This window comes from Akebia trifoliata, chromosome 8, assembly GCF_017979445.1.
Source record: "Akebia trifoliata isolate Shusen 1 chromosome 8, ASM1797944v1, whole genome shotgun sequence".
In the NCBI taxonomy this organism is placed as follows: domain Eukaryota; kingdom Viridiplantae; phylum Streptophyta; class Magnoliopsida; order Ranunculales; family Lardizabalaceae; genus Akebia; species Akebia trifoliata.
This window is the reverse complement of record NC_141382.1, coordinates 49951475-49967083: the sequence shown is the minus strand read 5'-3', so window position 1 is coordinate 49967083 and position 15609 is coordinate 49951475. Positions and strand designations below refer to the sequence as shown.

Genomic DNA, 15609 nt, shown 5'->3' with positions numbered 1-15609 from the left:
AGATAACTAGCCAGGGTTTTGGCAAATGATTGAAGATGAGGGCATTTGGATAATCTTCAATTACTTTATCACAGAAGACTGAGGTCAAGGGGGAAGATGCCATCATTTTAAAAAACACGGGTATCACTAAAACTTGGACGGTAGTTAGTCTAAAATAAATAAATAAAAAACAAAAAAAAAGTCATACTGTTTAGTCTTCCCTATAAGCATTTATGGGCGCCAAGTGGCATGATTCCATTGGATCCAACTGTACCTTTCCTCTTCTGTCTCCTTATAAATTCTCACATATCACAGACCAATCATACCTAGAAATCATCAAAATTGGTTCTAATTCCAAAACAAAAAATATGGACAGTATGGATGAAGATTACAAGCTATTCATGCTCCTTCAGAATGACGACCTTGACAGGTACACACATTAATCATTTTATAGTCTAATTTTCTATTTGATTCCCTGATTTTATTTTATATTCCAAAGTTTCTTCCTCCTATTTCTTTCTGATTTTATGTTTGATTTATATATTTTTCATATAGAAATATCTGATTAATGATATAATTTGTTTCGATCGAAATTAAGTAGTTGGGCGTGGGATGATGCGTTCTCCGGATACTACGATTCGAGTTCACCAGACGGAGGAACGTCTTCGGTTGGGGCGAAGAACATCATATCAGAAAGAAATAGGAGGAAGAAACTTAATGATAGACTTTTTGCACTTCGAGCCGTGGTGCCTAAGATTAGTAAGGTAATTGTAATTTATAAGGAAGTGATGATCAACTTTTTTTTCTTTCGTTCTTCTTTTTTTTGGTTAATTTCATAATTATATAGGTTCTAATTTTAATTGATTTGGAGATGATTAGATGGACAAAGCTTCGATAATCAAAGACGCAATCGAATACATTCAAGAACTACATGAGCAAGAGAAAATGATTCAAGCAGACATATTGGAACTTGAATCAGGAAAATTAAAGAACTCTAATTCGGTTATCGATCAAGATAACACGATATATTCAAGATCAAAGAAAAAGAGAGTCGATCTGGTCGGCTATGATTCGGGTGGATCGAGATCATCTTCGATTGAAATCCTTGAAGTAAGATTATTTAAAAAAAAAAAAAAAAAAAGTGTAGATAATAAAATATGGTTAATTAATTTGGGACTTTGGGATAGTGTTTAATAATTGAAATTGAAAATAATTTTGCAGCTTAAGATATCTTATGTGGGAGAGAGGACTTTGGTTATAAGCCTCACATGTGATAAGAAAACCGATACGATGGTGAAACTTTGTGAGGTTTTTGAGTCTTTGAAGTTCAAAATTATAACAGCAAACATCGCTGCTTTCTCCGGCAGACTCTCCAACACTCTCTTTGTTGAGGTAATTACACTTTTACCCCCCAACTTTATTCATACTTTATAGTATATATATATATATAGCACCAAATTACTAAAACGCCCGTCTCCTGGGATTTTCTTTGGGGAGGAGTGAATGATCCAGTGTAAGTTTCCCCATTTGATTACTTCACACTGGTTTTTATTTTGGGCCAATATAGTCCTGCATGTTCACCACGTGTCCTGATATACTTCAAGAAAGGATGTTGGGAATAATAAGTTGAGTCGACTCAACAACCAGCAACACAGTGACTCGTTTAGTTGAATGAATACGTCATCACATTTCTAACTATAGTCCATTATGGGGTCCACTGGTTTGAGACCACGAGACCACTTTATTAAAGTGGCTCGCGTAGTATATTCGATGTTTCAAAGTACCAACGAAGGGTGATCCAAACGGACGAACTATCTCCGTTACCCAGCCAAGTTGTCTTATTATTATTAATGAGACATGGACCCCTTTTTTTTTTTTTAATGATAATAATGACATCGGAAACGGTGACTTTATGTTTCTTTTCACACAAAAAGCTTGATGGAGAATCATTCTAATATTTATATGATAACGTGGCAAGGGTATAGATCTTCTCGGAATCGTGATAATCTGACTATCACACGTTGCAAACTCAATCAACTACCCTGATGTTACAAGTTAAGGAATCGTAGATCTGCACTCCTCAAGATATATGACTGTACTTCTCCATAAAAAATGTATCTAGAGGGCATTGTGAGTGCAAATCTATGATTTTCGAACTTGTCACATCAAATAGTCGATTGAGTATGCCAAGTGGGGTAGTAAGATTATCACGACTCATATTTTTCTTCAGGACACACGAGGAAAAAGATCGATGATTCTGTGCCCTTGTCGTATCATCCACGTAAAGACTATATATTTTAGCAAGTCAATTTATCATTAGTCTTTATATTTTTAAATATTTAAATTTACTTTATACATATACATTTTACATTAACTTGCATGATTCAACTCATGAGTCATCAAGTTGATTTGACTTGTTTTAAAGCCATGGTCCAATTCGTGACTCGTCTATATGGACCATGTTGACGTTCCCCACAAGCGAAAACCGGAAAATAAATATATTACCAGTCATTTTTCCTATAAGATTATGATAGTTGGAATGCATGTCACAAGATCGAACCGAGGATTATAAATATAAGAAGACGATGCTTGAGTTGTTTAAATAATATAATTGTACTTAAAATAATGAAAAATTTATCAATAACTTTCTCCGTTAATCCAAACCATGATGAAAACAAAGTTTATAAATATATTATAAAAATTATTTAATAGTACTAGACTTCTAGAATAGAATTATAATGACCTAATGTAATAATTGAGGTAAAATAATTGAATTCTATAGATTATTAGCTTTGAAACAAATATGGGGCAGTTATTTACTAATAAATATTTATTTAATTTAAATTAATGTGTTTAAATAATGAAGTGGGTTTGATTTGTCCAGGCTGATGAAGAAGAGAAAGAAGAAATAAGAATGAAGATTGAAATGGCCATAGCAGCTTTGAATGAGGCACAAAGTCCTATGAGCTTCTAATCATGGAGACTCTTAATCAATAATTTTTGTTTTTCATTGTGGTTTGTTAGTGCGTATGATGAGCACTTTTGATTAGAAGGGAAAATGGTCTGTGCTTAAAAGGCAATATATACATATATATAACTTTGTATGACAAAAATAATCTTTATCATGTTAATTTTATGCACTTTCACTAGGGATCTGTATCAATTCTTGTGTCTATGTTCTTGATTAAATCTTTATGTCAAAAGATGTTGAATGAATTGTGATTCGTGTCTTGAATGTTAAAAGAATCTCATACTTGTTGTTAAAGAAATTAGTGGAATATATGTGATTTACGTGGGTGAATAATGGAATTAATGAGAATTAAAATGCAATAGAGCATTAAAAGTTTTGATGAATTTTATAGGTTTTTTATTTATTATTGATTCGACATGGTCCATTGATGTTGAGGTGCAATTTGATGAAATTACAACAATACCTGTTGTCAATGATGAGAAATGATAGACTTCAATCACTTAATGGATCTAGATAGAAAGATGAATTTTGCAAAACCTTAAATAAGATGATTAGAACAATATGAGATTTATATATAGGGTTGGGATCCGTTGACTCGTGTAAAAAAAACACATGATCTCAACCCTTTAAACACAAAATCCATTGGTTGAGACTTATGAGTATCCTCATAACACAAATCTCGGAGATACTTATACTAAGAATAAGTCTCAACCATTGGATTTTGCATTTAAAAGGTTAGGACCATGTGTTTTTTTCTTGAGTCAAGGGATCTTGACCCTTAAATATATATAATTGTTTTAAAAAAGTCTAAATGCATAGGTAATTGTTATATTAATCTGAAAGATCATTTTAAAATCGATTGCACTACTTAAACAATCTCCTTTACACTCCATTGTTATGATCACAATTACGAAGAAAATAAAATGTTCCATTTCTTCTTTGTTGAGAGAGAGAGAAAGAGAGATGTTGGCCTAGAAAATAGTAAAAAAAATCGCAATGACCCTTTATTTTATTTTTATTTTTTGGTTATTGTCGGTATTCTCACCCTTCGAGGGAAACTAATCTTACGATCACACACACCATTCTCTCGAAAAGTCCTACGTGCAACTGGTTGAGTGGAGGGACAATAAGACCCTAGAAGGTGGTCCCAAGGAATTTATAGCTTTGTGGGGTTTCGAACACTTAACCTACCCTTCCTGAGGAGCTTATCAAGGCTTAGCTTGCCAGTAGGACAACCTCTTGTGATAAATAAGAACCCTTTTATATATTCAAATATTATATATTATTAACTTGATCACAATTCGACTTGTCAATGGGTTGGTTCAGGTTCGGCTTGGTTGGGTCATAAAGAAGGTGGATTATACCTTACTGTGCTTAAATTGTCTAAACTCAAGTTTGGACTCTTGTAATTATCATTCTCCTGTTTAATTCATGAAAAATTTGTGATTTTTATTTTTTTATTTTTCAAAGAAAATATTATTTATCTGGATTATTGAATTATTTGGAATAATTTTTGTATATTAAATATAAAAAAGAAGAAGAATAAAATGAGTTTTTACCACATTTTATAAAATTCAATAGAAAAAAAACGCTAATGTTGTTTGTTGTAACATGTAACATTTTGAAGCAAACATGTTTCAAATTTTGGAAGAACCCACCCTTTTAAGTGACACTTGTCTCTTTAATCTTTTTAAAAATAATGAGTGGCCCTTTTACATTTGAGATACTACCTTAATTTTTAAAAATAATGATCTACCTCTTAACTTTGGTTTCCTTTTATAAATCAATGAGCAATGACCTCAATGCTCTCGTTATCACCATCATCATTATTATCATTACCATTACCATTAACATCACCATCATATGATCAAATATTTTATTTTTTAAATTTTCATGATAAGGGTCAGATTTCCATCCCTATTAAAAAGTATTTATCTCCTTTATCATTTTGACTCAACAATTAAAATTTTTGAAAGATATTTTAAATAAAAGTCGTGATAATCTAACTCCCCCAAGTGACATACTCAAAATACTCTCTTGACGTGGTATGTGCTAGAACCATTGATTTTATGCATTGGGATACACATCTGCACATCCCTATAAATATATGTAATTGTGTACCCTGAAGAGTAAAGATCTATGTTTCTAGCACATGCCACGTTAAGAGAGTATTTTGAGTATGCCACGTGCGGGAATCAAAAAATTATTAATCTTCATATAAGAGAGTCAGGATTGGATAACTCACGAAGAATGATTCATGGAAAAAAACACATGTGATCCAAGTCATTTAACAACAAAATCCAATGATTCAGATTTCTTCGAAATAAGCATTATGAAGATACATATAGATCTTGGGTATTGGATTTTGTGTTTACTAGGTGAGGATCATGAGTCAAGTGATTTCAATCCTTTAAATAGAATCAAAATTTTACCATTAGGTCATCAACAAAAAAAGATATTGACTTTTGGTCAAGTGGTAAACGTAATCGTATCTTCACAGGTAAACCTAAAACTAATAACACTTATTTCTTAGAAGTTATTATTAAATTAAAATTCCTTTTAAGATATTTATACTCTTTTAACTGCTACAATTTACTCGCATCAAATATTAACTAAAAATCATGATTAAAATATAATCTCCTAAGTTTTATAAAAGAAAAAGTCAGAATAATCTAATTACCCCCATGTGGCACACTCAATCGACTCTACTGATGCGACAAGTTTGGAAATCGTAATTTTATAAGTCTTGGGATACACTTTTTTTAATGAGAAAGTATAATTCTATATCTTGAGACGTACACATCTACGATTCCCAAATTTATCATGTCAGGAGAATAGTTAGATTATCACGACTCTTAAAAAATCTTTCAATTAAATATTGTAGTCTGAGATTCATTCATGCATGGTTCACATGGAGTCATAGATTGTTGTCCAAGTCTTCCAGATTGGAGACATCAAATGCATCATATTCCAAATAATGGGACATCCTCTAGCGAGGGCCCACATTAATTTGGCCGTTCTGTGTACAGTGGGGCAAAAAAAAAAAAAATCGTTCAATGGTCTCGGGTTCTTTGGATATTGAACCTAAAATACGGCGTCAACCGTTACACACTTGGTCAACATTAAAAAAAAAAAGTGTTTTTGACCCTTAATTGATGGTTCAATCAATTATATTTACACATATGCCCTTTGAATGAAAAACGTGCTCTATTTCGGCTAAATTTTGGGTAGTGTAACTAGGCCCATTTTGAATTATTTATATTATATTTTATTAAAATTAAATTAAAGGACTGGGATCCATAGACTCGTAAAAATGAACTCATCCATATGTTTGCACAATGAAAATGATCTTTCATGAATATGGAAAATTCAAATTAATTCAAATTAAATATGACAAGACTGAAACACAAGTCATCTTATGATTAAATTGACTATGCTGATGGAGGATTTGGAATAACTTGCATCGATTCACACAATCTTGACTTTATAAATGTGGAATTAATCAATCAATCGATATTTATCTTAGAAGTACATGATGTTATCCGGTAGATACCCCGATAATTGAATAAAATAAAGATTGATTAAGACTTGTGTTAAACACAATGTTCTTAAGATAATTTTATTCCCACAACTTAGTGTCCACAGGTCAATGACCAATTGTCTCAAAGGATACAATAATCAGATGTGCGTGCAAAGGCAACACTTTAATCTACACATGTAGCGAATGAACGCTAAATTTATACTTTCAAATAATGTAGACGAGAAATCAGAATGCAAGTAAATTAAAATTGACCTATTTATAGAATATTAAAAGACATGATGTGGTGTTTCTTGAAACATGTCAATTAGCAAGTGAAGCCAAATTGCCCCAAATTGTCGAAATTTGCACTCTCTCCTGCGTGCGCATCGTGTGCCTGCACACATATTAAGGATATTTTTGACCAATGGTTTAAAATCATTCTTGAGCCCATGGGTCCTTTGTACTCATACGTGGGCTTTTATCTAAATCTCTCCCTCATATTCACTTAAGTGACAGGAGAAGGTCTATATAAAACTAGATAAATTTCGTATTTTTATGCGATATGGGATTAAAGAGTTTCACTAATAAACTCAATAGTTCTACAAATCACATACAACAAATCATGGTTAGTATAAGTTATTTGGAACCGATTTGTCATTCACTCAAAATAGATTTTTGACAATTACATACATGAAATTATTCTCTTTAATAAGAAGAATAAATTTTCAAGTGATCCCACTTCAAATAAATTATGGGACACACTTAAATCGTAGTTCAAATAGACTCACTCGGTCACAAAAATCTGAAAAAATGATGTAGATTTTTTCTAAGATATGATGTATTCTCGAGATACATTTTGTGTATCCCAATCGTCGAACTTCATATTTACATAATCGGGATTATGTGTGAACATATGAGTTCCTTTTCCACAAGTCTATGATTATCTTGATCATATATTTAGAAGAATTAGCATGACACCTAAGATTTTAATATTTTCACTTTTCCCCCCCTCTGACAGAGTTCAACAACCCAGAATCCTAGGGACCACCAATCCTTGTGAAGATGCCACCTCCGACAGAATGTAATAAAAGCACATGGGTATGACAGTACAACATTGATGAGTAAGAGGTGGGATGTGTAATAAACAAAACGCGTAACTTTAAATAGATTCAATTGCCACACCAATTTTTGCTAACAGCACCTCAATTCATATGTAAATTAATAATTAACACACATCTTGGGGTGCTGTTAGTAAAAATTGGTCGGGCAATAGAAGCTCTCTAACTTCATAAACTTCCTATTTTCAATCTCACACACACATAAAATGTAATGGACTGGGCTTCCCTTTGCTGGGCCTAAGAATTTTACTGTGAGATACTTTAGGTGGGCCTATTACCAGCAAAAGTACAATTAAGCAGGCTTAAGGTCCGGCTTTCTTAGGTCCCCTTTCTATACAAAATCAACCAAATTAGAAAAATTTTATATTTTATAAAACCATGAATTCAGATGGGTTAACTAATCAGACTTGGAGACCGACATTCCATGAATATTCTCATTGATCAAGCCACTGCTGAGGTGATTCATATTGGTGCTAGTGTTGCCTTCGAACGGCAATCGATGCTCAAGACACCAGAACGGGTTCGCCTATTCTTTGCTTTTGTTCTCTTTCTCATATACCACTTGATTTCCCTTCGAAAATGGTTGGGGTCAGGCCTCAGACTCGTGGGCTTTTTCGCATCCCTATTAAGCTATAGTGTAACGGCTAATTTCTTGTTAAGCTTGTTGGGTTCATAGATAAGTGTATTATATGACTTTCAAAACTGGATTATATTCTTAGTTACGAGAAGCACCCGAATGCCATACAATAGGACTTGAGATCGTCTCATTCAGGGGATGGATGGATGTATGAACCCAACCTTGAATGTGGCGGTACGCTAAGTTGGAGGAGGGGGGGTATGCATGGGGCAGTGCCCCCTGCCACACCCCTTCCTAGGGGATTGGGGTGGAGCCCCTGGACAAATGTTTTTATGGTTTATAAAGAGGCAAGTATATAATATTTTCTTGAAGGTTTTTTTATTTTTGAGGTGATAGATGCGTTTAACAACTTTAGACTTTATAAATAGAGATCTCTGTAAAACCAAGGAAAGAAAATAGTGATTGTTCTTGAATTGATCTGCAGATGTAGACACACTGACAAACCATGTAAATTCTTGTGTTGTGTGTGATTTCTGTTCTCTTTGCTATTTTTTTCACACACACACACACATATATATATATATAGGGGACAGTTCAGCCTATTCCAAAACTTCTAACCCCATCAAAAGTGATTTACAAAAAATGTTTGGCACCAAACTTGGCAAACTTTAGGGCTGCTGAACCGTCCCCATATATATATATTGGCTCATGCTGCCAACCTCAATCATTATGCATATTTGCAATTATGGGTTCGTCCGTCTTTAGAGGAGAAGCAATTTTTAAGATTGGGAATGACATGCTTGGTAGAAGGTTTTCGCTAAGAAAAATGATGGATTGCCTGCGTTGGACATTGCGTTCAACATTGATTTGGACCTCATACCGTTGGTTTTTTTACTTGTATCTCGAGAGAAGAAATCTATGGTTATATGTGCACTGCCACGTCAACTCAGTGATGAACGTAGTGTCCAATGGTTAAAAGAAAATTACATATGCTGGTTGCCCTCCGACAAATTTGTGCCTTGTTTGGTTCCCTTAACTAAGGTTCTCAGTGGGCTACGCTTTGGGTAGTTTTACGAAGCTCGTTTAGTTCCATAATCGGGCTTCGAACTTGACCCATTAAGTGGCCCAAGTTTGGGTGTAGGTATTTTTCTTTGGCCCAGTCCAACTCAACCACTAGAAAAGCCCGCATTGGGTTAAGACTTCGAAACCAGATAAATTAAAATATTAATAGTATGATGCAATACATTATACATATCTCCATGCAATTAGGGTTGTCAATGGACTGGGTTTTGGGTCGATTCCATGTATATGTATAACCAAACCCGGAACCAAAATTAATTAGGTTCAATGACTATCGATTTCGATTCCAAGTATGAGACCCTTGGAACTAGAACTGACCCTATAAATACCAAATACCCAACAAATACTCATTAAGATAAACAATTTTTTAATTTTAATTAATTAAAAAAAGGGTTGGGATCCATCGACTCCTAAAAATGACTCATGAAAAAAACACATGATCCTAGCCCTTTAAACACAAAATCCAATGGTTGAGATTTATGAGTATCTTAAAAACACAAATCTCAGAGTTACTTATCCCGACAATAAATCTCAATCATTGAATTTTGCATTTAAAGGGTTGGGATCATATGTTTTTTTCATTAGTCATTCTTGGGAATCAAGGGATCTTGACCCTTGAAAAAACTAGGTAGCAAAGTGTGTAGTGCATGGTCAATAATTTTAAACTTTGAAGTGATTCTTTGTCATGAACTTCTCCATAACTATATAATTTATTAAAAATAACACAATTGAATATCAACGTAAACCTTAAATATAATTATCTATAGCATGAAAATAGGGGCCGAGTTCAACAACTAACATTGGGAGCCAACATTTTGTCCTATATGGGTTAATTTTTTGTGAGGATGATTTCTATGGTGAGGAAATTATCCTCACAAAAAAATGAGCCCAATCTGCAACTTCTAACTCTGTCAAAAGTTGTTTATAATTTGAAGAATTGTGGATTGTCAATTTTTATCGTTAATTTGTAAATCATTTTTTATGGGGTTAAAACTTTCGGAATGAGCTGATTTTTTGTGAGGGTGATTTCTATGGTGAGAAGATCACCCTTACAGAAAAATCAGCCTATTCTAAACCTTCGTTAGACAAAATGTTGGTTGTTGAACCTGATCCTGAAAATAAATCTTGAATATAATACAGTCAAATACAGATGAAGAATTCTCTAAAACATGAAAATAAACTTTGAACACACGCTACTACAAATGCATAGAGCACTTGAAAATGAGAGACCGTGGGAAGGTAATTAATTGAAATCCACTGCAACTTCTTTTTTAGAAAATTATGTATAAATGAAAAGGGACACTTTCACCATCGTCAATCATTTAACGTAGTAATATTTGTTACCTCTTCACAATTAAATATTAAATGCAAAATTAAGAATTAAATTTTGTAAAAATTTTGAAACTTGAGAGAAAAAGAAGGGAATATGGGTAAACAAGTTTTATTTTCTTTGTAAATAGATGTTGAGAGTTGAAGACATAAACATCCTCTTAAATAAGTAAAATAAATTTTCAAATACACCACTTACCCGTTTACTTGATATGACCCAATTTTTAATGGGGTCTTTAAAATGATTACCTAGAGTCGAACCAAAAATTGATCGGCTCCCTTACGATGGACCCAAAATCGAGTAATCGATTCTGGATGCATCGGCCAATTGGTTAGAGGCTGAATAATAAAGGTTGTGAGGGCAAATATGACATTTTCACAGAAAACAAAATGTTTTTTTTCTTCTTTTGTGGGACCCAATTCAAAATTGAATGTTTCAGTTGAGAATGAGGGTAATTTCGGAAATAACTTTTGGAATGTGGTTGTTGGTTATATAATTCAACTACCAAAGCACTCTACATCAAATCAAATCAAATCAAATCAAGCTCCATTCTCGTTCACAAAACCAGTAGCTTACGTGGCGCTCTCCAAGTCGTTTATTTATAATCCAATCTTTTACACCCATGTGGTGGACACACGTCAACAATTCCTTGACTTTGCTTTTTGTTGATAGTTACGCAGTAGACTAGGAGATGTGTTCAGATCCTCTGCACCGGATTGACTGTGGCTAACGTGGCATACATTAACGTGTAAGAGGAGGGTTTCAATCCTCTGCACACGCGTGCATAAACACTTTTCTTATTAACATTGTAAGATTTTAAGTCTTGATAAGGGTAATTTTTACTCAAATGGATTATCACATCAATAATTCAACATCACAACCTTTATAATATAAAAAAATTTAAAATTTTATTTATTTTGAACGTGATCCAAAATTTTTGAAAATGAATAATTACCAAACTTTCACATAACTCCGGAACATAAAATTAAAATTTAATGGTAAAAATTTATTTTTTAAAATTCATAGAATTTTATCCTTTACAAACTTGAAGTAACAAATCATGCTTTTGGATGTTAAGAGGTGTGCCCAAAAGACATTGAGTAAAGGTAAAATCCTCAATAAGATTGGTAGACTCAAAATTATATTGATACTTATTTTAGGTTTAGTAAAGAAAGTAATATATATTTAAGAGTCGTCTTACACTAACTTCCTTGGATACTGCGTTCAACACTGCACTGACATGATAATGTGAAGAGAACTATAGATTATATTTCTTTAGATACAAAGAGAAAAATCTATGATTTTCTGCACATTGTCACATAAGTACAATGTCTAAAAAGATGGAAAATTTATGATTCTCGGCACATTTCCACATTAGTGCAGTGTTGAAAGAAGTGTCTAACAAAGTCAGTTCAATATTTTTCTTTATTTCATTAATAAATCTGAAAAAAATAGTATTTTAAGAATATTGTATGTAATGTTTATCCACAACATTTAAATTATTTATTGTCTATTTTTTTTTTTTTTTTTAAGTAGACTCATTTGAAACGTTTAAAGGATCTTTATAATTATAATGACAGATCAGCTGAGCACATTAAAAAAATTGCAAGAAATTTTTGGGATAACTTCAAGCAAAAGTAAAGATTTTAAAATTTTAAAATGACTGTTTTATTCTTTTCCACATTATTATAAAACTTTTACGCATAAGTAAGGGGGGTATGTAAAATACTAATAAATAAACAATTTAAAAACTCATGGAAATGGTATTTAAATAAGGGACCGGGTTGGGGTAGGGTAATCCATGCAAGGTACTCATATTTATATGTAGAGTTGTGATAATCTAAGTCACTGATCATGTGGTATACTCAATTGACACCCTTAATGTGACAAGCTTGAGAATTATAGATCTAATCTCCTCAAAATACAAAATTGCACCTTTTTATGGAGAGGTGCATTTTTGTATCCTGAGGAGAGCATATCTACGATTCCTAAGCCTTTCACGTCAAGGGTGTCGATTGAGTATGTCACGTGGGTAAGTCAAATTATCATGATTCTTATACGTATGCTTTGAGGAGTAGAAGTGGTTGGAGTACGTTGGGCATGCACACATTGATTTAAAGTGTCAAATTATTCTAGAATAATGCTGAAGTGACCTCAAGCTGGAGTCTCATGTCACATTTCCTGATGTGAAAGTGGATAGGTATCATAGATGCTTTTCATCGAGTACTATCTTAATGAAAAACATCTAGAATGTATATACATGTTTTTTTAGAGAGCTTATATCATCACACCAACTTATGCTACGGCCACCCAAAAATATGTGCTAATTATTTGGTAATTTACATATGGATTGGGGTGGTATTAATAAAAACTGGTGTGGTAATAGAATCTCTCTCTTTTTTGTTTTTGCGAGAGCTTGTATTATAATATTAATGCACCAATATATTTTTTTAATAATCAGGTATCTCTGTAGACAATGGACTGGGATCATAATTGGACTTTGCCCAGTCCATAGTATTTGATCTTATCCAAGAATTAGTCTTAGGGTACATGCAGGGGCGGAGCTAGTAAAGAGCTGGTGGGGGCAATTGCCCCCACAGAACTTTGAGACATCCCTATATTTTTAACTAATTACATGCCCCATTTGTCCCCACTCTCTCATCTCTCTCCCCATTGCCCCCACACCCTCACTTCCCTCCATTCAAGTTCTTTAACTATACAACTAATCATAGTTTGCCCCCACTACAAGAAAATTCTGGCTCCGCCCCTGGGTACATGCAACACTTGCACATCACACACATCAGGTAAGTGATGGTATGTCTTTGCAGGAGACACATGGCCCCCGAGGAATTAATGCTCATATAAGATATCAAATTCACGATCTACGGACATTAACCGCTTATCGATCTGAAATTGTCATCCCTTAGGGTTAATGCAACAATATTTATGTATTACACACTAAATCTATGTGGAGACAATCATTTAATTTCAAAAGGATTAATGTGTTGTGGGTAAAAAATGGTATACCAATAAAATCTCTCTTTTTATTATAAAATGCACAATTTTTGATGATCTTAAAAAAAATTCATATTATTATGAATAAAAATGTTTGCATGAGTATTGTTGTAAAAAAAAAAACCCTCTTTCTCACAAAACAAAAAATTTGAATTAAAAATAATTAAAAAAAAAAAATTGAAAAAAGAAATAAGTTGATAGATAATCTTTGATGTAATTAAATTGAATTGGGAGTATTTTACATTTAGATACGAACTTAAAAAAATAAGTATAAAATAAAGATGTCTCTTAATAAAAATATCATTTTTACTAATGAGTTGGGTTATGTTGACTAAGATCTCAGATCTACAAATCACCAATCAACGATCAAGTTACAGCTTGACGTGAGACGCGGACAAAGAAACACCAGGAACAGTTGTTTGTGATCAAAGTCACAGGTTCATGTTTACGGTTTCGTTTCCTTTTTCAACCTCGACGATCTAATGCCATTTGATCGGAAGGAGGAGAATCTCCATTACACTTTTGTTTAAGAAGGGTAAATTCGTCATTGTGTTACAAAATTTCACAGCCATGAATATAATTTGGTGATGTGTATTGACGTGTTTTTGACGTTACGTATTCAAAATACGCCACGTGTCTTTTAAATTGAATTCGTGTCGATATCTCATGGTGTATTTGTTGTGGGCCCAATTTTGAGTTAGTGAACCAGAAAAAGATATTTTTGCGACCACCGAACAATAAACAAACATTCCATAATTCCCCACAGCTTTTTTCTTTTTAAATCTCAAAGTCCTTACATGTTATTTACAAAAATACCCTTATTATATATGGGGACAATTCGAGGGACTTGTGAGAAACCAATTGAGAAATTCATGTTTCTCCTTCGTTGGATTGACTGAAAACAACGACTGAGAATGCGTCAAACATCAATTCCAATCAAATGAGAAAGAGTTGGTATATTTTCATAAAACTCCTTTGATTTTTGTTTTTTTTAAATTAAATCCAATCCACTATTTGTTTTTTGAACTTAATGCTGTCGATGGTAGGCACAAACAGGTGAAAGATTTGTAATATCTGCTGTGACGAGCATTCTTGAAGGTGGTCTCATTGGTATGTTATTGGAAAATGCTTCACCACCAGCACTGTGATGGTACATGTTAGGCATTGTGTGCCCTGCTACAAAGTTCAATCCACCAACAAGACCAGGTGTAGCACTTTGTGGTGGAACACCACTCACCCTTAATTCCTAGTGCTAAATAACAAGCATTTATCAACTATTATTTACATATTACTTTTGAGTAAAATAAGTGGCATGAGAAGACTAGAAAAAAATAGCTTGCCATTCTTCAAAAATAGTCACAAGTGAGACATGGCATCAAATAAATTATGATTGCAGAGAAGAAAAGCAAAGAGAATAATGAGAAGATGAAAAAAAAAGCTTTGATGAGTTTCAATAGAAATAGAAGAAAATGAGAATTTTATAGGGGGCTCTCGATCGAGAGAAAGAACGTGATATTTGTTATATTCCCTGTGATTTCAGTCGATCTTCAGATAAGAGACTTGAGTTTTTAGTCGATCAAGAAAGAAGACTTGGATTTCAGTCAAGTGAGAGGGAAACAGAAAGTATATTGGATTTAATTAAAAAAAAAAAAATCAAGGGAGTTTTATAAAAATATACCAACTCTTTCTTAGCCGATTGGAATTGACGTCTGACGCGTTTTCAACCGTTGTTTTTAGCCAATCCAACAAAGGTGAAACATGTGAAACCTTTTTCCTTACTTAGCATAGTAAGATTTTGAGTATTACTAAGGCTTGTTTTGCTTAAACGGAGAACACTATGACCCCTCGGTTCAAAGGAAAAAAAAAAAAAATTTCTTTTGAACTAGATCCAAGGTTTTGAAAATGGATGGCAATCGAACTTCTACATGGCTCCCAAACTAAAAATTGTAATTCAACGGTGAAAAATAATTTTTTTTTTAATTCATAAAATTTCATAAGGGTGTACTTCCTTGAAAGAAT

General features: G+C 33.2%; 1 protein-coding gene across 2 annotated transcripts; it reads left to right on the top strand.

Moving 5' to 3' along the window:
- The first annotated feature begins 256 nt into the window (after window positions 1–256).
- On the top strand, window positions 257–3195 carry LOC147397531 (transcription factor bHLH35-like). Of its 2 annotated transcripts, none has more exons than XM_086449267.1 (5): window positions 257–409; window positions 581–743; window positions 859–1089; window positions 1201–1371; window positions 2864–3195. In XM_086449267.1, exons 1-5 carry the CDS (start codon window positions 348–350, stop codon window positions 2951–2953), a joined length of 717 nt encoding a protein of 238 aa, XP_086305393.1. In that variant the 5' UTR covers window positions 257–347; the 3' UTR covers window positions 2954–3195. The 2 variants fall into 2 exon arrangements, with proteins under 2 accessions (XP_086305393.1, XP_086305391.1); XM_086449265.1 differs by having other exon boundaries at window positions 260–409; window positions 578–743.
- The last annotated feature ends 12414 nt before the right edge of the window (window positions 3196–15609 follow it).

What these genes read in the sequence shown, in the direction of transcription:
- LOC147397531 (XM_086449265.1), top strand. Translation starts at nt 348, where the DNA reads ATGGACAGTATGGATGAAGATTACAAGCTATTCATGCTCCTTCAGAAT. An exon ending in CAGAATGACGACCTTGACAG is followed by an intron (nt 410 to 577) that starts GTACACACATTA and finishes ATCGAAATTAAG; the next exon opens with TAGTTGGGCGTGGGATGATG. An exon ending in TGGTGCCTAAGATTAGTAAG is followed by an intron (nt 744 to 858) that starts GTAATTGTAATT and finishes GGAGATGATTAG; the next exon opens with ATGGACAAAGCTTCGATAAT.